The sequence below is a fragment of the Balearica regulorum genome, chromosome 6, assembly GCF_011004875.1.
Source record: "Balearica regulorum gibbericeps isolate bBalReg1 chromosome 6, bBalReg1.pri, whole genome shotgun sequence".
In the NCBI taxonomy this organism is placed as follows: Eukaryota; Metazoa; Chordata; class Aves; order Gruiformes; family Gruidae; genus Balearica; species Balearica regulorum.
Genome location: NC_046189.1, coordinates 15,951,420 through 15,977,098, shown reverse-complemented (window position 1 = coordinate 15,977,098; position 25,679 = coordinate 15,951,420). Strand labels below are relative to the sequence as shown.

The window sequence follows — 25,679 nt, the reverse complement described above, 5'->3', positions numbered from 1 at the left end:
GGGCGCGGCGGCCACGTCAGCCCCGGAGCCGCCCCGCCCGCCTCCGGCCCAGAGCCGGATCCCGGCGCGGGCCGCCCTTCCGCCCGGCGCCGGAGTGAAGGCGCCGCCGTCCCATGCTGCTCCGCGCCTGGCCCGCTCTCCGCGCCGGCTCCCGCCGCTGCCCTCCCTGCAGCTCGGTAAGCGCCGCGCCGCTTCCGTGGGGCTCGCCCGGCACCGAGGCCGCGCCAGCGGTGAGGGAGGGGACCGCGCGGCAACCCCGCCCCGGCGGCCGTCCCTCGCCGCACACCCCTTCTCCCGCCGCAGCCCGGCCGCCCCCCGGCCTCGCGTGGCCGTGGCCTTCGCCGCGGCGGGTCCCATCGCGGGTCCTCGGGCCGAGCCGCCCCCGGGCTCTGCCCGGCTTTATCTGCGAGAGGCGTCCGCCGTCTCCTTGACGAGCAGTCCTCCGCCCCGGAGCGGCTGCTGGCTCACAGCTACCCGGTCCTGTCGGAATAATGCTCCCCTGCGGTACTAAAACTAAGTTTGAAGGAAAAGTGAGCCGCACTAAACCCGCTTTTTTTATTGTGATACAAGTGGCTGGTATTAGGTGTCATTCAGTAAAGCTTTGTGTGGTTACCTCTTTCACAATATCCATAATCAAGAGATGGTCTGTCACTTGTGTGGTCTTCAGAAAGCAGATAATTAGCCATCAAGAAATTTAATGTTCACATGCAGTCTGCACAAGCTGGCAATGGGATTCTTTACTAACATATTTACTGAATAAGTAGGAAAATGTGCTCAGTTGCTTTTTCCTCCCTCTTCTTATAGGTTGTAACTTTTGAAAGTCTTGTGACATGAAGTAGGACAACCAGCATTTCAAAGAGCTCCGTCATAAATACAGCTGTATCTCTGAATGTTAGCGGATTTACTGGAGTCTCTTCCCAAAGCTTGCTCAAATCAGAACCTGTAAACTTTCCAAAAGCTTCATAATGGAGCTCTTCGTATCCAAAGGAGATTATCTTAGATATCTGAAAAGATCTTTATGGCTAGTTTTAGTATGTGTAATAGTTCTTGTGTGCACTGATCAGGACTACTATAGTTTACTTGGAGTATCCAAAGAAGCAAGTAGTAGAGAAATACGACAAGCATTCAAAAAACTGGCATTAAAGTTGCACCCTGACAAAAATCAGGTAAGTTAAATCTTTAACAAGTCAAAGTTGGTGAGTTAATGGATCTTAATGTTTAAACAAAATATGGTTTTAATTTATCTAAAATGTTTCTCTGTTCTTGTGAAGTAACATAACCACCTGATAACATGGTTCAGCTCAGATTTTCTGCAGAGAAAATTTACAAAAAGGGATAGATTGGTCATACATGGTTGTGTTGAATTTGGGCCATGTTAAATTGCTATAGTAAAGAAAAAAAAGGCAAGATCATTTAATTCTCAATTACATTTTTGTAAATGGAGGAAAACTTATGTCTGTACCATAGTATCTTGTTGATAAACTGATGAGTTTATCTCTTTCCATTTAGCTTAGGGGAACTTACTGTTTCCCTAACATGAAGCCTCATCTAAACAGCAAACACCATCAGCCTGTACTGAGACATCAGTCTCCCAAGTATCAAACAGGACAAAACAGAAATTCTGGCACTGCCAAGGCATAACAAGGGAGGGTAGTAGGGAACTCTAAACAAACTAACTAGAGAGAGAAGACTGGGAACAGCTCGGTCTGTGTTACCATATTTTCTGAAGTACAAAGAAATAATTTTTAAATTTAAACATCCTTAGTTTTTTCCTCAAGATTTCCTGAAATAATCAGAAATTCACAGGAAGTACGAGGGTTGGATCTTTGTATGTACAACTGCACCTGCACAGAGCCCCAGAAGACAGTGATGTTCCGTATGAGCTGAGGGCCAGCCTGCACAGACTACGTTGAAGCCTCTTAGGCGCTCATGTTTTACAATGGATTTGAACATGACAGAGCTCAAAGAGAAAGCCAAATCTCAACAAAGTTAGAAATGCCAACTTGTAGCTATTAACTGCAAGGTTTATTTTTCCTGTGTTGATACCTTTCAAAATAATAACATTTTGGGTCAGATTCTGTAGTTTCCAAGTATGCGAATACTACTAAAGATTTTTCAACATTAAAGATGATTTATAGAAGATGAAGCTGTACACAAATTCCATAATGGTAATTCATTTCATGTGTATCTAGGTAAATAAGTCATGAATCTTTCAGGAAAGTGTCTTTTGAATGAAATGTGTAAACACAAGTTAAAAGGGTGGGAGAATGCTACAGATTTTTGCTCACCACTGTTATACTGCCCCAGCTCAGAACCCAAACTGGGGTTCAGAATACATCTGTGGATTTTTCACTGTTCTAATTCCAAAGCTACCTAGAACCAGAATGCTATTTAAATAAAAAGGGGGCCTCTGTCTACACCATAACATCAGAAGGGATGAATCTGTCTTTATAGCAGAGATTTTCAAACTGGATGAGTGAGGATTCTAGGGGAGTAGAAAAGATTATAGAGGAAATGGTAAGTCTTCATTCTTGAGTACTTTTTTTTTTTTTTCTTCCATTGAAGAAAGAGAGTTGAAAAGAGGGATCACAGGAGAATGTTACAGCCTCCTACCAGTTCACTTTGTATTTCAGTTGGTACTTTAGTGAGGATGAAGACAAGAGCAGAAGGCACATCTGGCTTCAGAAAAGGAAAACTACTGTAGTTTCTTTGGAGATCACTGCATAATGTCTGCTCCCATCGCAACTGACATTTTTAGTAGGGATATAAAAGTATTTCCAAAGTTTGTTTTCTCAGCATTGTATGTACAATATGGTTTATTAATTACTTACTAATTATAGTTTTCCTTAAATAGAATGATCCAAATGCACATGAAAATTTTTTGAAAATAAATAGAGCTTATGAAGTACTTAAAGATGAAGATCTACGGAAGAAGTATGATAAATACGGAGAGAAAGGTCTTGAAGATCAGCAGCAAGGAGGTCGTTATGAAAGCTGGCACTTTTATCGCTATGATTTTGGTAAGTTATGATGTATGTTTGTGATTTGCTTAAAACGGTCACAAGTAAAGGCAATATTCAGATCTCTATCAGATCTTTTCACACAGTTCTGATGTCTCCTCTCCAGATTTCTGCTTTTTTTCCTGTAGCTGTTATTTTCTCTGTGTTGATGCAATCTTTTACTTACCCTGTTAATGGCTACCCAAAAATACCAAAAATGTAATAATCTATTTCCCTAGGCTTTCGTTCCTGCTGCTTACCTTTTTATTGGTCATCTAACATCTTGTTTATTTTTTTTTTTAAAGTGCAAAGCTTTTTTTTTTTTCCTTCACTTAAATTTCAGTGTTAATATTTCATCAGTATTCTTTTTAACTCTTTAATGCAGGAATACCTTTTTGTTTATCTAAAGTATTCTCAAGTGGATTTTGAGAGGAGATTTTTGCACTGTCAAGCCTATTTTATATACAGTTATACAATTAGAGATTGGTAAAGTGGTAGTAGAAAATGAAAAAATAACAACAGAGTCATACCTAAAATGATCTTGAGACAAGTTATTTAATGTTTGTCTCAACAAATTTTAGGTATTTGTAGGGAAAGGCTGAACCATTCTCAGAGCTGCTGTAACAGGTGTAAGCTGAAATGGGGAGCTGAGGAACATGGTTTGATTGATATGAAAGAAAAAGCTGAAATGAACCTCCACCTTGGCAAAATTTTTTCCTGGTGTAATTTGATTTAGTACGTCCCAGTCTTTAAAAAATAACGTCTGTGCAAATTGAAATTGAATAAACCAGAAGTGCAACTATCACAGGAAAATATGGAAATTACCCTAGAACTTCAGATAAACAGATTTAAGAAATTTTATCTGTCTGAAGTTGCACTGCTTGATTGAGAAATAATATCCTTGAATGTCTATTAACTAGTCGTTTGGAGAGTATCTATATATTTTTATATATAATTATATATAAATATATATTTTTAATGTGTGTATATATACATAGATATTATATATATGTATTGATGAGTGTATGTTTTCTATTGCATGAGATATAAATGGATGGTAATATAAAAACTAGCTTGTCATCTGTATAAATTATTTTTTCTCATTATTTATTTGCATTTAATCCTTGAATACTCAGGTGAAATAGCATCTCACCAGAGATCCGTAGCCATAGTAGCGTAATATAATGCTGCCTAATAGTATTTTTGGTATCTGCACTGCCTTTCTTGCATACTTGAAGCAGTAGATTGTTTTGTCGTGATGTTCTGGGTGGTACTGGTTAGCTTTTTAGAAAAGCTGTCTTCCTCACCTTTATTGTGACCACTTGATTCCACTGCATTCTGACATTCTGTTAGTGGAAAAGCTTGTGGCTGAAATGCCTTTGTGATCTAAATAGATAATAACCAGAGGCTGAGAGAAGTGAAAGCTTCTAGACATTACATATAGCGCGCTCACTAAGAGCTGAACCTTCTTGAATTTTAATCTGACAACTGGTTGATGTTGTTTCTAATACTCTTGCTGTAACAATGGTAGTTCAAGTTCTCTGCTAAAACACCAGAAGAACTTTCCTGAAGTGGCTTTTGTAGCATGAGGGTGTGGGAGTTCATAAGAGATTAAGGTTACACATTACTAAATAAATATAGCTTTGTTGTAAAATCTCTTTACCAGCTTACTGTTTCAATTTAAGTGTACTGTCTTCTGTTTTCTGTCTTGTGAGTAAGATGATAGTTCATTTCTTCATTTTAAAGATGTCAAAAATAAAAAGCAATTGTTGGGGTTTTTTAATAGGTATTTATGATGATGATCCTGAAATTATAACATTGGATAGAGGAGAATTTGGTAAGTTTTAAGTAAACAGCTATCTGTTTGACAGTATGGTAACCCAAAGTAACAATTTTTACGTTCTGAGCTGCGTATCTATAGACTTCTATTACACATCTAGACAAAAAATTGCCAGAGAATCATCTTCAGATGAGAAAACAAACAAACCCTTAGCGCTTCCTGTAAGTGCTAGTTAGCAAATGGATCAATATCAGTAAACAGGTTAGATTAAGTTTGAAAGATACTTTGTGAGATCTGTAAGAGGAAATTATTTGAATTAAAACTTTGTTTCTCTTAATTTGTCATCACTATTTTTTTTGTCTCTTGTCTGAAAATGCACTTGATAGAACTTTTCTATTATATTTCTATTATATTTTTTTTTCCTGTGAAATCCAGTCAATTGTGGCTTGCATAGGAGGTTCAATACCAGAAGGTAATACCAGATACTAAAAACACAGCTAAGTAAAACAAGGTCTGGAAAGATAACGCTTTCAGTGAGGACATGATTTGTGGGTTTTTCCCTTTTAAAATTACAGCTAAGATTTTTATAATTAAAAGAGACTAGAGGGAGAAAGTACTGGATTTTGTGTGATATTTTTTTTCATCTGCATTTTGAGTACAGTTTCCTTTGTATGGACTGAATCTACCTAAAAAGGTTGCCTAGTAGAACCCAGAAAGTACATGAAGTGATATAAGGAAATGTGAAGTTATAGCGGGTAAAAAAATCTTTTAGAACTTGTATTTTGTTTTTAAGGTAACCAGACTTACACTAGCACATATATCAGCTAGGTTAATCTGTAGAGAATAAACTTATTCTTAATTGATAAAACAGATGTCATGGTGCCGATATCCTCTGAAATAGGATTTTTGCACGCTTGCCTACAACAGCGAGTATGTGCAAGTGAGGTTCGGTCTTTATCCTATCAGAGTGACTGTTACTAACTGTGTCTGACATATAAATACTTAATTCAGCTCTTGGGGAAAACAATATAGTAAAAATGTACATTCTAGATATAACTGTATTGTAGATGTGTGTTACTTACAGTTTTCTTCTCTCCATCTAGATGCTGCTGTTAACTCGGGAGAATTATGGTTTGTCAATTTTTATTCTCCTCGGTGCTCCCACTGCCATGAGTTAGCACCTACGGTATGTGTAACAAGCAAATTAGCTCTGAAAATTCATTGGTTTTAACAGCATAAAACTTAATGAATTTTTACTCGGAAGCTGAAGCCAAAGACAACCATTCAATATGCCAGGAATAAAATATGTGCTAATTTTTCATTATATCTGTATAGGAAAATATCCTTTTTTTTTTTTTTTCCTTTTTTTTTTTTTCCTCTTTTTTTCTAGTGGAGGGAGTTTGCTAAGGAGATGGATGGAGTAATACGCATTGGAGCTGTCAATTGTGGAGATAATAGAATGCTTTGTCGAATTAAAGGGATTAACAGTTATCCCAGTCTGTATGTTTTCAAAACCGGAATGGTGAGTGATTAAAACTTCAAACATTTTTAGAAAGACTGAAATCTGGAAGAATATTTCTTTAATACTTCTTCAATCATAGATCTTTATATAACGATCTTCCTTTTAACGTATTACTTCCTTTCAGTAAATTATGTTTTCTTTTCCTTCATCTTGGTTAAATTAATTTAGAAAGTTAACTTTGAAAACAGATACGTGGTTTATACAGTGTATTTTTTGAATCATTTTACTGTGCAACGTATCACTTCTGATTTGGGAAGATGTTGTCGGCAGTGGTGCTGTAGCGATGCAACAAGTCTGCTTACACAGTTTTTCTTATGGTATTGTAATGGACTTTTCAAATACAAAGAGTAGTCTGTGGTTTTGAGTCTAAAGAAAATGACCATGTGCCTGAAGAAACTTGGAAATTCCTTCCACAAGATTTCCTCCATGTAAGCTGCATTATGTACATCATACTTTATAGCTGCTTGTGAAGTAGTGGTGCCAAGGTGGTGTACAAATTGCACTTGAATAGTTTGGCACGTTTTGACAATGATGAGATTTGAGAGGCTGAAGGCAGAGATTGTGCATATGCTAAAGGGACTGACGGAAGCAATTTTTATTTAAATAGAAATATAATCATTGGGAGTTGGTGTTTCTAAGACTAAATTATCCTTGTATTGCTGGACTTGGGAAGAAATCACATTACAAAATTTAAAATAAAAGTTAAATTCCAAACATTCCAATAAGGGAGGGAGAGAACAGTGAGAGCTAAGGCTTGGGCGGGGTGTCCCACAGTTGCATAGGTACTGTTATAAACAAACAGTAGGTTTTGGTTGGTTTGGGGTTTGGATTTTTGGTTTTGTTGTTGTTGTTTGGGGTTTTTTTAAACTTTGTAAACTTTACTCTTTGTCTTCTGTAGCAACCAGTGAAATATTATGGAGATAGGTCAAAAGAGAGCTTAAAGAACTTTGCCATGCAATATGTTACAAGTACAGTCACCGAGTTATGGGCAGGTAATGTTCACATATTTTGCTTGGGGTATTGTTCTTGAAATTGCTTTTATGATATAAAATATGGCAGAAACTATGTGTACAGCTGAATCTGTCCACTGTCGCTAAGTGTTATTTTTGAAATCAAAAATAGCTTATTGTAATTTGCTGGTATAAATCTAAAACCTTCTTGTTTAACTAGTCACAAACTAATGCAAATTGTTTCGCTCGTAGGAAACTTTGTTAATGCCATTGAAACTTCATTTGCTTCTGGTCTTGGTTGGCTGATCACCTTCTGTGCTGAGCGTGGGGGTAGGTGTATTAAATACTTTTCAAATAAGGTAAACAGGAAAAGAAAGTACTTTGGCTGATAGTGGCATAATCCCTTTTGCTTCTAACAAAAAGTTGTAAAACATCTTAGATGATCACAGCGTTTGGATTGCGGGTCATTTAAGATCCATTTGAGAGGCAGTTTGACAAAAGGGACATTAATAGAGAGATTATGCTGTTGTGCTTCTGTAATGTGACGTGAGTCATTACAGCAGCACTCAAGTGTAACCCCTCAGGAAGGCGACTGGCAGAAAAGGCCTCTGACTTCAGTTTGCAGCTCAAGCTCAAATGACAGGTACTGCATAGGTACATGCCAGCTTGTCATGGTAGCTGAGCAGAAGAAAGGATGTATCTCCCATTAAACCACCAATACTCAAAAATTAGCTGAATAGTTTCTCTTAACTTAGGTTTGGACAGTAATTGGCTTTTACCACTGATGTCATGACAGAGTTTAGATTTGCATTATTTTTTGTAGCTGTTTGACTTTCTTGGGATCAGTACTGGATACAGTATATGAGAAAGTTCCTTGGTTAGCTGGTAGAGCTAAGTAAATGCACTACACCTTTGACAAATAAAAGATTTCGTGGTCTTATGAAGAGACCTTTGCTCTGTGAACTGAATAACCAGAGCTGCAGTCTTGGATTTACATTTGTTAATAGCTTGATCTCAAATTGCAGTTCTTGTGTTACTTAGTTTTCAACATTGGTCCAATTAAAGTGAGGTTGTTGCATCTTCTTATTTCAGAAAAAAATCTGCATCAGAAGGTAACTATTCAAAGTCTGGGTTGGTAATTAGAGCATATGATGTATTTATTATAGTGAGTTATTGTTTGAATCACAGAAAGCTGATATATCTGTTGAAATCTCATTCCAAGACAGTACGTAGATACCTCTTGGGTTGGTTTTTTTGTTGTTTGGTGTTTTTTTAAACACTGGTTAAGAAGAAATTTTAAAGGTAAGTCTTAGTATAGCAAATAAAATATTCAAATTTTTAAAATAAGATATCTGTGTTGATGAAGCAAGAGAATGTTATTCATGTTATTTTTAACTTAGACAACCATGAAGTGCTGATTACTAGATGTTACAACTTTGAGTCACTGAAATACTGGACAAATAGCCAGGAAGCATGCCTTTTGAAATGGTTACTTTTGTAGGGAGGAAAGGGGTCATTCTAAACAAGAGTAGGTTTAGTGCGTTAATAATTTGAAGTTTTATGTTTGTAAATAAATAATTTTTATTTTGCAGATTGCTTGAGTTACCAAACACGCCTTAAGCTAGCTGGCATGTTGGTAAGCAGTGTCTCACTTTGAAAGCATTACCTATTATAGTTATAACAAAATAACAGAAGTGAAAGCATGAAGTTGTAGCCAAAACTCTTTCTGAGTTTAATGAAACCAAGATTTCACCCAATAGCTTTCAAAGAGTGAAATATTTTTACTTAATAGCTATTGGAATAACATTGTAATTCATTAGTTAACATTCATTCATATTTTATAAAATTCTTTAAAAATTCAATGCGGTCTCCTTCCATTTTCTAAACGCTTGTGTTGGGATATAATTGCTTTTATAATTGCTTGTGTTGGGATTTTCAAAAGCAGTTTTGAACCTGAAATTAAAAAATATATTTTGTGTGTTTGTTTTTGTTGGTTTGTGGTTGGTTTGTTTTTTATTACAGGAAGGTCTTGTTAATGTAGGCTGGATGGACTGTGGCACCCAGGGTGAGCTTTGTGATAATTTAGATATCTCATCTAGTACTACAGCATACTTTCCACCTGGAGCCACCATAAATAACAAAGAGAAAGGAGGTGTTTTGGTACGAGTTGTTTCTCAACTGTTCTGTATTTAGATAAAATAAGGTGATGACAATAATAAAGGAATGTATAAATAATTTCCAGATTGATTATATACAACTGAAAATATGCTTTTTTCTTTTTTCTGCTAAGCTTGTATGCTCTGGTATGAGTTTATATGCCTCCTGGCTTCTAAGGCAGCAATCCCTGGAGGTGGTCCCCAGTTTGCTGGTGTGCTGGGAGGGTGAAGAGGAGCAGGCTGCAGCAGCAGCAGCCTGTAGCTCTGCCTAGCCGCCTCCTCAGAGCCTCCCCAAGCAGCCGTGGGAATCCAGGGGTGGAATATGCTCTGTGACAGGCCCCAGAGCTGGTTCTGAAGCTGCTACCCACCTATCCTGGGCAAGCTTGGAAGATTTGCTGTGTTCCCCCAGTTTTTATTCCAGAACGAATGTGCCCCAGGTATCCCAAGTTTGAGAAATGCTGCTCTGAACGGAGTACTGACGTGTGTGATAAGAGCAGTCCTGCGTTGTCTGTCGGCATGGATTATGTTCACCCATATTCTAATATTGCAACCTCCTCCTCCTACATTCGTATGCTACTTGTAACCTCCTTAATCAGTGGGAGGCATTTCTCAGTTTGAAGAGCAGCTTGTTCCTTTATTGTCACTACTGTTATCTATATCTTTAAAAGGAGGAAATTAAATTTGTAACCTACCTACTTTCAACCTTGTAACTTACCAACTCATATTACGTCCTAAACTGTAAAAATTACTGAAATTTAAATATCTCTACAGTGCAGTTAAGGAAGGCTGTAAAACTAGATTGGAAATCATGTAAACTTGATTGGAAAATTTGTTTTGAAATTTGAATTTGGGACTTTTAACATCCATTTTGACAAAATATGATATTTTGAGATTAATATGGTAGGAAAACAAGCTAAAAAGCAGTATTCTGAGAGTACTATTTGTGAAACTACATATATGAAAAAGAAATTGATCAAATAACATATTACTAACTGTACTCTTCAACTGATGGAAAGGAACAAATCAGAATAATTTCCTTGACAGTTTGAGTACTAGTCAACAACAATCAGGTTGATGTTTGTAATTCCTTGTAATAAACACAATTAACTTTCCTTCCTAGTTTCTTAAGTCCTTAGATGCCAGAGAAATATATCAGAAAGTAATGCAGCATCTGCCAGACTTCGAAGTTATCTCTGCAGCATCATTAGAGGTAATTTTTTAAAAATATGTTAAGATTTCTTTAAATAATATATTTTTATATTTTTTATCATTACTTTTTACATTTTTTCAAATCCTGTTGATACAACAACCTAGTCTTTATTTAACTGAAAATGACTTTTTTTCCCCCCCCCCCTCTGTGGCCAAAATTATTTAACATGGTTTGTCTACGTGCCAAACAACAAAAGTAAGAGGGGGCCTGTATTTAACAGGAAAACAGAAAACCACAGAAATTGCCATTGCAACTCAGTCTGCACTTCTAACTTTCTAGATTTTTTTTTTTTTAATCAACTGCATTGTACGGAATATTATTTTAAATATATTTTGTCAGTAATGTAAGAAAGAAAAAAATTGTTAATCCATGATAAATTATGTATGAACTGAAATTAGAAGTCATAAAAGTTACTCATGTCTTGGAGGAAAAAAAAGAGGAAACCTCTTTTTGCACTTGTAGTAGTACTTAGCATCTTGATCTACAGTAGGAAATGCACATGGAAACAAAGAGTACAGAGGGTAGCACGTAGCCAGCTTGCTTTCAGATTTTTTCCTCTTTCCTGCTTATGATGAAGTAAAGTGAAGGTTAGTGGAAGGACAACATGAAAGACCTTGTTGAGTGGAGGAGGTCACTTAGAGATCAGATGAATAATTGGCCATTTGCCTTATAAAACATAAAAGGAATTTACAAGTTGGTATAAGTTGGGAATAATATTTTTTTCTCTGTGTTTTTGTTGTGGGGTGGTTTTTTTTCCTTTGTTTAAAGGACCATCTGGCTCATCACCGATGGCTGCTGTTCTTCCAGTTTGGGGAGAGTGATAAATCGAATGTACAGGAATTTAAAAAACTTAAATTTTTACTTAAAGATGAACATATTCAGGTAAGACTGTTCACTTGTCTAGTGTTAAATACCATTTACAATCAGAGAACCAATCAGTATGTTTTTCATTATTATTAGCTGTAACTACCACCTGCCACCTTTGGTACTGAAAGAAATATACTCTTGTATGGTAGATCTGTAGTAAAGTTTTTAATTTAAAGCAAGCAATGAAGTTTCCCGTATGGTTTGAATAATTTAAAAGTAGTTAGGAAAGATTATCTTTTAAAACTGCTCTCTCATGGGAAATGTTGCTGCAGATCCTATTCAGTTAACAATTAAAAGTCAACACTTCAACATCAATTTGATGGTTGTGAAACTATATTTTAATTAGTCAGAAAACCCTATATTATCTTCAAAATTTTCTTAATAAAAAGAAACCAAGTTTAAACTTTGTACTAAAGACATATGGAGTGTTATTCTATAAGGTATATATTTTTAAAAAATCATTGCATTGACTAGAAGAATTTTAATGTCACATCTATTTTAGGTGTCTTTTTGCCTCCTTGCTATTTTGTTTGGAGGGGGGAAAAAAAAGAGGATTCTTCAAGGTTTTATTCCCCATTTTAGCCTTTAAAAATTAGCAAACAACCTCATATAGCTGTGCCAGTAGGTTTCCTCAAACATCATAGTTACAAGATTGTCTTAAGACCACTCTTGTTTATAAAAGGGCTACTACTTTTCCATATTTTTACCTTTTCTTAATGAATCTATCATAATTCTTACTGCTTTTCAAAATATGTTCATCTATGTAAATTAGGATGCCTTAATTAAAATGGCACTGTCTGTTAAATAGGTTGGCAAGTTTGACTGTCTTTCCTCACCAACCATCTGCAACAAACTATATGTCTATCAGCCTTGTTTAGCAGTCTTCAAAGGAAAAGGAACTGGAGATTATGAAATTCATCATGGTAAGGGAAACTTCGGCAAGTTTAAATCATTACGTAATCACTTTGGTATTACACTATCTTTGGCAAACTGCATTTGTTTTCCCAAAGAACAGTTTTGTAGTTTTAATATTTGCTATTTTTCTTCTGACCTTACTGTAGCCTTGCACAAATTCATCTCCTTTGGGTTTTTTTTTGTTTTTTCCCGGGTAAATAGTCATCAGATGCCAAGAGATGTATTTTGTCTTTACAATTCTGTCTATTTCAATATCATACATAAGTACATACAAAGGAAATCTCTGAAGCTGATCAGGACAGCTTCTGCTTTGGGTAGGATAACCAAAGAATGCTGTAAGGCACACCCTTCGTAGAGGCTTAACGTGCTCGTTATACAGTGCTGCCAACTTGAGAAGCTTGGATTTGATTTCATGTGTCACTGGACTAAAATTTAATTCCATGTTTTGTGGACTTTCATCCAAGAAAAATCTATATTGCGACTTTTACTTTCATTTCCGAAGTTGCAGTTTCCTTCCAGGAAAGGTTGGAACTATGTTACTGTGTACCACTGAAAGTATTCAAAAATGCTGGTTGAAAAAGAATGGAGCCTTAAGCAAAACTGAATATTGCAGCAATACATGTAGCTTCATCCAGAATGCAGCACAAGACAATTTTGCAAGATGAGGTTCTCAGTTTCAGCCTCTGAAGTATTAGAAACAGCTTGCTAGAATGAAGTCAGAACCTCAGTACTGTAATAAAGAAGGAGAAAATTTTTTGCCCATTTAGAAAAGATTAGTTGTATCTAAGCGGAAAAGACGATCCCATACATCTAATGATTGCTGCTGGGAAAAGCCTTATGTACTCTCTGAAATTTCCACTCCTGTAGAAAACCAAGAAAGGGTCATATACATACAGCATTTTTAGATCTTTTTATAATGGCATAGATTACAAATAGTGTAAGAGAAATACATTGGACTACAGTACATATGTTCTTTTCTGAGTGGTTTGGTTTACTGTTTACAAAATAGAGAATGTTTGCCAATAGTCATCTCACTCCAGTATTTATAATAATATAATACTTGAAAGAATCAGTGGTTTTTATATACTATGTTGATGGGCTTCAACAGTTTAAAATCTAAGAACAGTAATAAACCTTAGTAAGTCATTGTGCAGTGACTTCAGATTTAATTACCCTGAAGTTCTTATTCTCAGTTCAAGACAAACTCATTTCTGCTGACAAATCTGTATGTGAAGGGTATGAAGAGACTTGATCTTTGCCCACTTGAGCTGTTTCAGCAGGAACTTCAGTCACACCTAAAAAGCTGTGATTTATCAGTATCTCTTGTTTTGCTTGAAGTCTTTACTGTGTCAATACCTTTGCCAAGGCAAGTGCATCTAGAATAGTAACTGTTTAATTCCAACAAACGCTAGTAAAACAGCCAGTAGTCCAGTCACAAAAAAACATTAATTTTGTTTGACAAAAACATGTTTTGTCTTGGATAAAACATTTATTTGGCTAATATTAGGTAAATACCCAGTTTAATATTTAGCCAAATATCAATTATCAGCTAGAGTATGTCTTACTACCTGAAAGGAGGTTGTGGTGAGGTGGGTGTTGGTCTCTTCTCCCAAGCAACAAGTGATAGGACAAGAGGAAACAGCCTCAAATTGCTCCAGGGGAGGTTTAGGTTGGATATTAGGAAAAATTTCTTCACTGAAAGGGTGGTCAGACATTGGAACAGGCTCCCCAGAGAGGTGGTGGAGTCACCATCCCTGGAGGTGTTCAAAAACCACGTAGACATAGCACTTCAGGACATGGTCTAGTAGACATGGTGGTGGTGGGTTGATGGTTGGACTTGATGATCCTAGAGGTCTTTTTCAACCTTAAAGATTCTAGGATTATACCTGTGTAGGTTTGGACAGTTTAGCATTGTCTTCCTGAGAAAAAGCAAGCCAGTACCTGTTCAATTTATTTAAGCAGGCCATGTTTAAAGATCCGGCAAGGGAACTGACTGAAGAACTCCTGTTGCTATCAGTGAGTTTTTTAATGAGATCTGTCATAGGGAAAAATAAAGTTTTCTTTCGACATTGTTCTTTGAAGGAAAGAAGATCTTATATGACATTGTTGCATTTGCCAAAGAAAGTGTCAACTCTCATGTTATCACACTGGGGCCTCAGAATTTTCCTGACAAAGAAAAGGAGCCATGGCTTGTGGATTTCTTTGCACCGGTAAATATTTAATATTTGTATTCCTCTTCTAAAATCTGTTATGTAACTATGTAACAACACACCAGCAGTATCTTGAAAATGTCTTTCAGCATCATGAGATGGTATTGTAATTTCTCATTCGTTGGCAGCACTAGCTCCTAGACTGTGTGGGTTTTGTATTTAGTGGAGTCTGTTGTCAAAGCAGCATATTACTAATCTCAAACAGCTTACATTCTCCTGAGAGCCAACTGCGGGGAAAGCAATTGTGCTTACTTGCTTTTTTGTTTTCTAGTGGTGTCCTCCTTGTCGAGCTTTGTTACCAGAGCTGAGGAAAGCATCAAAACATCTTTATGGTCAGCTTAAATTTGGAACACTAGACTGTACTGTCCATGAAGGGCTCTGCAACATGGTAAGCTGCAGGAACTAAAAAAAAAAAAAAAAAAAATCCTTTCAGATAATATTATTTTCTTCTAGTTGGGGTAGAGGGATGGGGGCAGACAATAAACCAAACAGGACACTTGTATCATCATGTTTTTCAAAGGAGCAAACTATGTAACCACTACAGATAATATATTAATGCAGAATTCAGGTCACATTTTGCTCTGATTTCATAGTGTTATTGGAAGACTCTGGAAGTGTCAGAATTTAATAATTCCTGGGGATTTTTTAAGACAAAAAAAAGAATTGAAGCAGAACCAGAAAGCTTTTTCTAGTGTGTATATAAGTACATATGTGTATTCTTTTTGTTCTTCACAAAGGATGATAAAACCCAGTAAAACATTTAAAAATACAAGTTTTATATTGATATAACACTTTTTGAAAATGTCTGCAAAATCACTTCTAATTCAGTTCACCCTAACTGACTCTGCTTTTTGTTTTGTAGTGCTTAAGTGCAGGATCAATTTCAAAGTAAAAGTAATGTCAAAGAATACACTTCTTTAAAGATACAGTAGTGGAATGAAACAATGAATTACTGGCTGGTTTTTAAATTCAGAACAAATGATGCCATCTCTGAATACCATTGACATCTTTTCTGTAGTGATTTGTAATGGTTTCAAACTCCCATCTGCATGTGATCTGGGCAGTCGTACTGTACAAATTGGATAGATAGCAGCTGCGAGCTACCAATACCAATGGCAGTTAAAGGAAAGTACAAGAAACCTAATAATTCCTTGCAATGTCTTATTGTCTGTTTTGTTAGCATAACATTCGAGCTTATCCAACAACAGTTGTGTTCAATCAGTCTGACATTCATGAGTATGAAGGACATCACTCTGCTGAGCAGATCTTGGAGTTTATAGAGGTAGGTAAATCATAATCCTTGTTGCAGTCGTTCTCTGTATGTAGCTCATCCATAAACATGTTATTTAGTTGGAAGATCCTAAGATTATTTTTTAAAATTAATTAGAACAGTAAGATAAAGAGTGAAAATAAACCTTGGGCAAGGAAAGTGATTCAGCAACTGTCAGTCAGGGACTTGATACCTAATGGATGAATTTTCCTACTCTGTCAAGTAATTTCTTTGAGATCATTATCAAATAACTTAAGATCCCTTCCAATCTGCAGAGTAATAGTACTGATTTCTCTCTCATATAGATGATAAAGGAATTAAAAGTATGAAGTGCTGTAACAATGAAAATGCCTCATATACATGCCTTGACATAGGAGGAGGTTCACATTTTTTTGTCAATTAGCTTGCTGCCCTCCACACTTCTCAGCTGTTACGTGACCTTTCTTAACTCACAGAACTGCAAATAATTGGTATTCATCATTGTTGCTGCCAGAGTTCTAGCACCTGTCTTTCCTCCAGCATTCAGGTTCTCTCACTGCTAGGTCCACAGGCTATTTTCTACTCTTTGAAGAGACTGTTCATTCCCTCCAGGCAGCCCAGAAAAGGCAGGTTTAAAAGCACACATGCAGGAACAGGTGGAGATCAGGGGTTTTTTTCAGTCAAGATTCAGAGGCCCCTAGTGCATCATATGTATTCTTCTGTATCCCAGCCTAAAGAGCATGGCTGAGTTTCCTACTGCCTGTTCTTGCCAGGTAAGCTGAATTTCTTGACTTTTGCCTCCCTTTATGGAGAAGAGACAGAAAATGTCACTTTTGCAGCCTGGCTGTATTTTTTTGATAGCTCTTCTCAGGAAATCAGGCATGTGATTGTTAGGTTGAAGGGATAACTTGATGCTTCTGTGCCTTTCTGTGATGTGGCATCTTCCCTACCACAGTAGCAAGCAGATTTCACTGAAAGAGGGACGTTCTCAGAATTTGGTACAGTCTGTATGTGATGGTGCTATATACAGAATAACTTATTGTTGTAAAGTATATGTCTATAAACTGTCTTTACTTTAGGATCTTAGGAATCCATCAGTGGTCTCCCTAACACCAGAGACATTTGTTGAATTAGTTCAGAGAAGAAAACGAGAGGAAATCTGGATGGTTGACTTCTACGCTCCGTGGTGTGGACCGTGTCAGGCTTTAATGCCAGAATGGAAAAAAATGGCCAGGGTAAATGACATGTTTTTTTCTGCTTTTGTGTCCTGTTCTGTGGAATTATTATTGAGACGATACAACTGCTGTCAGAGAGATCTGTCAGCTGAGAAAGTCTAGTGATTAATATTGCAGGCAAAACAGGGAATTCTTACCTGACAGTTTTATATTGTTTCAAATACAAAGTTTTTCTTTTTCTTTAAAGGTTCAGTACACTGATACTGTAATCCAGTTTTCCCTCTTGATACAAGTGTGTTTTCCAAGATCTAAGAAACTTTAGTAATTAACTTTTCCTTGCTGCTTAGTGCTTTATATAGACAACAGCTCTTGCCATGCAAATCCAATACAATATGAAAAAAAGATTTATCCATAAATTAGATAAAAATTGGTTGAAATAATTTACCACTTTATTCTCAGTATTCTTTATGACCATTAGTCATCAGACTCGAATTTAAGATTAAAGGAGTACAATCTTATCCATCTTAATTATTTCCTACATTAGGGAGATTGTTTTTCTGAGATCTTATTTTCTTCACTGAAAGAAAATAAATGTTAAGTACCACTGATACTGCAACTGATAGCACATCTGCACTGTGCCTGGATCTGTCATAATTCATGAGCCTATGGTATGAAACGTGGTAATATGGTAATCCTTACGCTAAATAACCACACTCACATGTATCTTTGAAGCAGGGTGCCTCATGAGCCACGTGCATAATGGGAATGTACCTGGGTGGCTGGGTCCCATTAGATTAGACCCATTTACAGGAAAGGAGAAAGCCTTGTGATAATCTCAGTTTGTTTTGTTGGGTTTTTTTCTCCAACTAAGTGATTGAGACTTAAATTCTGAAGTATTACTGAAAGTGTAGGATTATTGATTAGCATATTTGAGTGTAGGTTCTTATCTTTTTTTCAGATGTTAAATGGATTAATCAGTGTAGGCAGTGTGGATTGTCAAAAATATTATTCTTTCTGTCATCAAGAAAGTGTTCGAGGATATCCTGAAATAAGACTCTTTCCTCAAAAATCAAACACAGCTCATCAATATTAGTAAGTAGTTTACTTCAATTTGGGAAATGTTAGATGGTGGGAACAAGATGAATATACATCTTCTGTTGTGTAGAAAAGGTTCATCACAGCTATTACAATAAGCTGTTATGTTACTGTCCTAGATATTGACTTTGTTACTTTAGTGCCATTTCATTTCAGTAATTTGAACTGAGACTGCCTCAGGAATCTTAATTTTTATTTCTTGTTCTTTATCAATTGCTAGTTTTCTAACTTTAAGTGCCGGTTAAAGTAGATTATTTAAATCTTATAATACAAAAATACTACTAGGCCTAACTGATTATAGCTTTAACAGAGTGATGTAGCCATCTGATCGTCCTCCCTGCCAACAGTCTGTTAGCACTATTGCAAAAAATTTCTGCTGTATATCTAGTCATCCCCTTCATTGTGTCATTAGTGTGGAAACAGTAATCATTAACAAAAAAATTCTATGGGAAATGAAATCTGGCCAAATCCAAACAGCCTGTCCCCTCCATTTCATAGTACTGTTTGAAGATCCAGGCATTTCAGGAAGTAGGTGCATATTTCAAGATAGTTAACTGTCTGGAATAGCAGATATGTTGCTTTGTTATTTTACAAATTGGAAAGTTCTATTAAATGTTGCCAGATAATAAACTGTAATGCCTCTTCATTGTAGTGTGCAACAGCAGACTTCAGTAGCTTTCATCATTGGACTGCTTGCTTTTATTCAGTTCTTCTCAATAAAGTTTCTCTTAAAAGCAGAATTATTTTTTTCTTGTTGAAAACCACTAAGTTGGTGAATATGACTGTTAAGTGCCAAATTCCTAATCACAAGTCAGCAATTTCCTGCAAAAATATGGAAATTTGTCTCTTAAAATAAAGATCACCAAAAGCTATCAAGTCAGATTTTGACCAGGTAACTCTATTGAAAAATACTGTGTATAAAGTTGTAAACTAGTGGATATGAATCCTGAATTAATCTTTTTTCAAACCTGTCACTGGCATATTAAAACTAAGCAATGTCCTGAAAGGCTTCATCTTTTAGTCCTTAATTCTATATCTTTCAATTTTATTAATGGGACTTATTTATTCAGATTTGAAAGCAAGGTAGAAATATATCATAAAACATATGCATTTAAGTTCATTATTTCATAATCTCCACTCTACAGAGTGGTGTGGTAGGGAGTTTTTTTCCTCAAATGTAATTCAAACTACTGTGCAACTGGGTATTTTTTTTCCTCTTAATCTTTTTATAGTAGCTACAATGGATGGCACAGAGATTCATATTCACTGAGAGGCTGGGCATTGGGGTAAGAAACTACATCAAACTTTGTTCACAAGCTGCTTATATAGTTTGCTTGCTAGGAGAAATTAATATTTAAATGCTCTGCAAATCAAGAATTAGAAATAGGTATATGTATTGCTTAATTTAAGATGGTAAAATATGTGGAAGCTTTAACTCAAGCTTTTAAAATGTGGAGAAATAGCATACTCCATACTGTCCACCCATTTTCTGAAGACCATATAATTATTTTGTCTACTACTTTTAAAAAGTGATTCTTCTATAAAGGAGGGATTTCCAGACTATTAATATTCTTAATTTCAGAAATTTTTCTTGTGCTTTAATGGAACCTTGATGCATTTAAAGTTTTGAGTGGATTATGATTGTTATTCTTCCTTTCTACAGATACTTACCACAAGTGTCTGTAGACCTGACTCCTCAGAGTTTCACAGAAAAAGTTCTGAATGGAAAAGATCACTGGGTCATTGATTTTTATGCTCCTTGGTGTGGACCTTGTCAAAATTTTGCTCCTGAATTTGAGATCCTTGCAAGGGTAGGTTTTTAACCATATTAGTGGATGTTTATACTTTTAATGGTTAAAATATAATTCATCAGCACTTTATTTCTTAACAATCATCCAAAAATCGCATACCCCAGTGATCCTTCTCACTGCAAGTCCATACTTTTAGGTCCCACTTGTCAGTGGATATTGTCTTGCAGAGACCCACACACAGACCCTCTTATGAGACAGATGTCAGGGTGACCTTCAGAATTGTGATACGCTTTGCCCTGAATTCAAGTAGAAGTGCTCTGCAGAACATGTAGTGACTTCTGATACAAGGTTAACAGTCTGAGAAGCAAGCAAGTACTCTGAGGCATTAAAGGATTCAAGCAATGCTTTTCATTTACTTTAGCTGCACTGTTGGCTTATTCAAGCTATTTGCTTACAGTCACTCATGGAAACTTAAAGTTTGTTTCTAATAAACATTTCTTTTTAGACTGTTAAAGGAAAAGTAAAAGCTGGAAAAGTAGACTGTCAGATGTATGCTCAGACCTGTCAAACCGCTGATATCAGAGCCTATCCTACTGTTAAGTTTTACCCCTACCAAGGAACAAAGGTAAAGTATCCTCTTTGTGTACGCTGGTGAGCGAGTACTGTTAGTAGATGCGGTTCATTGCACATTAAGACTTAAGAAACTATTTCTGTAATGCAGTAAAGTGCATAATTTAGATATTCTGGATATACAATAATAATAAACTTCAATAATATTTAAAATAGTAGGAAAATGATACAGTAATAATGTGTTATTGAAAAATGATAAATTGTAAATTAATAGAAGAATAACTGAAATGTGGGCTTAACTAGAACCAGGGTTTAATGTGACAAAATGTTTTTCAACCTTTACCAATTCTACCACCAGCTACCAAAAGCAGGCAAAGTCTCTCTCTAAATGAAATGTGGAACAACTTAACTTTGGTTAAGGAGAAATACTCTTTCAATGTAATCATAGCATTTCAGTATAATTTTGATTTAAATAATGTATTTTAAGATAGAAAATTGATTAAAAATATTTAGTTGTGTTATGTCTCAAAAGCAAACCTTATCAAACCATTTCAATTATTATTGTGACTCTGAGATCAGTATTTCCTACTAACAGGTAAGTAGTAATAAATTAAAATATGGAAAAGTATCCAGATAGTTGTAGGAAATTGCCTTTATTCTTGTAAAACTATTAAATTCCAAGTCTTTTTAGATGTATTAATACTAAAGAGAAAGTATTCAGTGCATTCTGATAGTTAAACTAATTCTTTTAATTATCCTTTCCATTTAAGTGAATCTCTTACAGGACGTTCTAGAGATCCTTCCTTACACAATCCTATCAAATTCAGTGAGAGTTTTTTGTGGTAAAGAATAATGGCTTTTCAGGCCTCAAAAGTAGCAACCCACACTGACAGATTTCACGAGCATAGATTATGAAGTGGCAGACTTTGTAATGGCTGTCTACATTAAATACCTAATTGAATGAATGTGAGAATATTATAAATATTTCAGGTTTCTTTAAGGATCAAGACAAAATTTGTATAGTTTTGAAAACTCGCAGCTAAGAGTGGTTCTTGCTATAAAGACAACTGGCATTGTTTAAATGGAGACAAAAATACATCTGAATCATAAATCAACCTACCAGAGCCATTGTCTTCCTCCCTGTATTCATCCTGAATTTTATCTGAAAGTAAGCAGATTTTCTATTCAGTGTAGAGCATGGGTAACATGTTGCACTTTTTTTTTTTTTAGAAAAATGTTCTTGGCGAATATATAGACAGCAGAGATGCAAAAGGTATTGCTGACCTTTTGAATGAAAAATTAGAAGCAATTCAAAATAAAGGAAAAAGAAAAAAATCTAGAAATAAGGTAAGAATATTTACTGTGGGCCCTTTTGCAAAACACTTATAGTAAAGAATACTATATCTTAGTATTTACTCTTTGTCTATGAAATATTAAATTACCATATCTTCAAATAGTACCAGGTACATTTAATTTCCAGTCTTGTTTTGGTTACTATTATTTGGTTATTATTATTCAGTTACTATTATTTATTCAACCTCAGTTCTCCATGTCCACAGATGTAGCAAAGAATACTGCAGTTGCAACATCAGTTATGGCAAGACTTAGCAGAATTTACAGATATCCATGGGACAGCTGTGTTAAAGATAAATGGTTGAGAAGCACTGTATCCTTACATGTAATCCTTAGAACAGGCTTAGTAAGCAGGCACCAAATTACAGAGACTGATTAGTGCAAGATTGGGATTAACATTTTAACTCAGAAGATATTAATACACAGCTGTTAAGAAGTACCTTGAATTCTATTTAAGAAACATTTGTTCAGTCAGAAAATTAGTACCACAGAGAAATTTTAAATCACAGAAACACACCCCCACACCCCCCCAGTAATCTTGATTATTTTTATTATTTGTACTTTAGAAGAACTTAATTGTTTGTTTTCTTGTCACTAGGATGAACTGTAATTGGTACTGGAGGTAGATCCGATACAAAATATTCTGAAGCTGTGAATATAGAAGACACCACGAGGGAAATATAAGGCTGATTACCTTTCATGACAGGACAAAAAAGATGAAAACCAGTTTGAATTCACAGGCATATATGACTGTATGAATTCTCTTTAAACTGTGGGGAGATGAAAGCATTTTGGTTTTGGTGGAGGTATTCAGTGTTTCTGCAAGTGAATTCTGCATGTCCCTCTTCTGATACACCAACTACGTTCTTCCTAGTCAAACATTGGCATTGACCAGAAATGTAGACTGTATCCCTTTGCCTACCCAGTTACTAGTTCCTTATACTTTTCTGTCTCTTTTCAAACACTTTTGGAATGTGGCACTCAGCCTGTGGCTGAATATGCACTCAAACCAACCACTCTGCAATGCAGAAACACAATGAGGGATTGTCTGTTTGAAAGACAGAGTTTTATCTGATGATTATTCTGCTTTGGGGTTGCATTATTGTCTAGTCAATTGGTAAGAAATAAAATCAAGAACTGATAGCAGGATAGGTTTATTGAATTACGTTGCTCCTGCCCTCGAGTGGATTACAATATTGTGGCACTGGTGGCGGTGCCTGGATGAACAGAACTTTGAAGAGCTTTTGTTGGGTTTTTTATTTTCTTTTTCAAATAATTAAAAAAAAAAATCAAGGACTTCAAACTCAGTGTTTCAATGACTTTCAACTTTAAGTTATGTCATAGAAGCATCTGCTTAAGTTACTAGGTCATAACTTCATTATTGTCTTTTTAAATATGAATGTATTCTGTGAACATATTTAACCTCTTTTGGTATTACCACTTTCCCTTTCTCTGCGGACATGTTTTGGGGTTTTTGTTTGTTTTTATATAATCTTTAGGCAAGCAGGATAGCAAGTGCCTTTTTTAATTTAATAATGAACACTGTAAATTGCAATGTCTCCTCATACATCTTCATATAATTCCCACTCTTTTGAGTAATATTTTTCATAGCTTCTCAATAGACAAAAAATTACAGAAGACAACAAAATGTCTGCTGTGTTTGAGTTCAACATTGAAATATTTGATGTTTTCAATAAAATGCTGCTGAGAACTTGTCAGATGGACTTTCCTCCCTGCTTTCCATGTATTTAGATTTGGTATGACTAGTCACTGTAGTGTGAGTATTATAAATTTGTAAGTATGTTATCTACAAGTAATTTATTTTATAAAGAAGGCAGCAAGAAATAAAAGGAGAATTCTAGTAACTTTAAGGCATTCAAATGCTTCTTCCTCTACATTCAGGGTTGCCTCTCTTCCTTTGTGGTTTTGCAGTGTATTAATCTGAGAAAGAAGAGAATGTATTGCATCTATTTTTTAATAAATTAGATCTTCCCACATCCAAATCAAACTTCAAACTCAATCACAGTAAAAAATGAAAATGTTGGTATTGTGTGACTTAATACAAACTCCATTTTGCTTAGTTATTACATGTATGTTTAACTATAGCTTCAGTTCCCATCTCCTACCTTCTTCCTGGAGAATGAGGTCATGGTTGCATACTGTAGGATCCTGCTGTTAAAAATCTAATCAAAATATGACCTAGTATAGTTTCTTCTTTATTCCTGTTAATGTATGGTATTTCTGCTAACAAGAACAGACTAGTAGGGGAAAAAAAAAAAACATGCTTCACAGGCGTTTCCTCCATAAGCTGATGGTAACATAAAAGCTTCATACTTGAGCTTTTTGTAGAGTTACTTCATTGCTTCCTTCTGGTTTCATTGCTTGAAGCATATACATAACTAGTAAGAAAAGACAACACTCTTACCCTCATCAAAATATCCTCTACACTGACTTAATTTGTCCAGGCTACTGGTTTTGAAACTCATCTAGGCTGTGGGGAAGAGGGTTTAGTTTAAGTAGGGAAGAGGATTTAGTTTAAATACCAATAAAATTCACTTTTAAAATTTAATTCTGTATTGTGATACTGTCTTTGCATCCAGTTTTTTAAATTTTTAAGCTAGAGACTAAATGGATCTGTATGGGGAAAAAAACAATCTTCAGAACACAGAGAGCATGTGCTGCAGATGCTGTAGGTTTCTAAGAAGGTTTTCCAAGTTTTCACAGGTTTTGTTTGCCAGCTGCCCTTTCTGACAGTTTTCAATAAGCAGCTTGAGGGAAACAGTGCGTAATAAAATCTTGCCTTTGTTCCTAGCCATACAAGTAAATAAAGAAAACCTTTTATACCTAGTTGTATCTCCAACCTTCTCTAAGGACAAATTCACATAATTATGTGATCCAACTTTTACTAATCAAGGGTTTAAACTTCAAGACACTTATTTAAAAAATAGTGCTGTTCCAGATTTGTCTTGAAGTAGCTAAGTCCCTCAGTTTTCTCGTGCAGAATCATGGAGGTATCAGCATCACCTCATACTTCAGATATCAAATTATAAACAAAAAACCACCCCACCACCAAACCACAAAATCCAGTGAGAATAATAAAAAAATTCTCAAAATGCAATGAAGAATTGTATTAGTCAACAAATATTTTGGAATATACTCCCCTACCCCCAATGCCAAACAGAGTTCAAAATAAGTTTGTCAGATTTTAGTAACTGTTTTGATACTTAATGTTATAGTTTCATTTTTTAAAAGAAAAACTTTCAAATTCACATATCCAAGCAATAAACCAAGTGGAAGATGAATCCAAAACAGTACATGAATGAATGCTCCAATTTTAAATAATGTGCTACCAGTCCCCTTCCGCCCAAAGGAAATTTCAATTTTACTCTCATTGTATAACCAAGATGACGCCACTTCTCCCTGTAGCTACCCGTAGACAGTGTTTATTATCCCTTGTTCTTCACTCCTTTCCTAGCACCGCTCTCTAGTGTGACTGTTCAACTGGGTGGACAAGTGTGATGACCTGTGGGTTTTGACAGAATACCACAAACATCTCAATCAAGTTAAAGCAGGGCACGAGCACTCTCCCAGCCTCTGTTGCTTAGGACTTGCCAGGGTATTAAGTTAGTGTTGACAGCTTTGCCAAATTTCTCAAATTACAAGCAGCAGACCATGAGGCTGGCCGCCTACCTTTTCCTTCTCGTGTAACTACACATGCACAAAGAAAGGGCAACATATAATAAAACATAAAATATGCGTACACTGTGCCAGGGCCTAACCATCCCTGGCATCCTATTTTGCTTTAATTAAAAGAAGGACTTCTGTGGCTGTTTAGCGTCACTGAACTGATTAGCTCTCATGCCTTGCGCTAAAACAA

The 25,679-nt window shown here is 35.8% G+C and overlaps 1 protein-coding gene across 1 annotated transcript; it reads left to right on the top strand.

Moving 5' to 3' along the window:
- The first annotated feature begins 19 nt into the window (after nt 1-19).
- On the top strand, nt 20-23,520 carry DNAJC10 (DnaJ heat shock protein family (Hsp40) member C10). Its single transcript, XM_075756485.1, has 23 exons — nt 20-176; nt 805-1,166; nt 2,855-3,020; nt 4,786-4,836; nt 5,883-5,965; nt 6,170-6,301; nt 7,200-7,293; nt 7,504-7,581; nt 8,844-8,887; nt 9,274-9,411; nt 10,528-10,617; nt 11,386-11,499; nt 12,293-12,407; nt 14,482-14,609; nt 14,881-14,997; nt 15,790-15,891; nt 16,938-17,093; nt 17,992-18,125; nt 19,361-19,414; nt 19,792-19,939; nt 20,385-20,504; nt 21,680-21,796; nt 22,401-23,520. The coding sequence occupies exons 2-23, from the start codon at nt 966-968 to the stop codon at nt 22,410-22,412; spliced, it is 2,394 nt and encodes a 797-aa protein (XP_075612600.1). The 5' UTR covers nt 20-176; nt 805-965; the 3' UTR covers nt 22,413-23,520.
- The last annotated feature ends 2,159 nt before the right edge of the window (nt 23,521-25,679 follow it).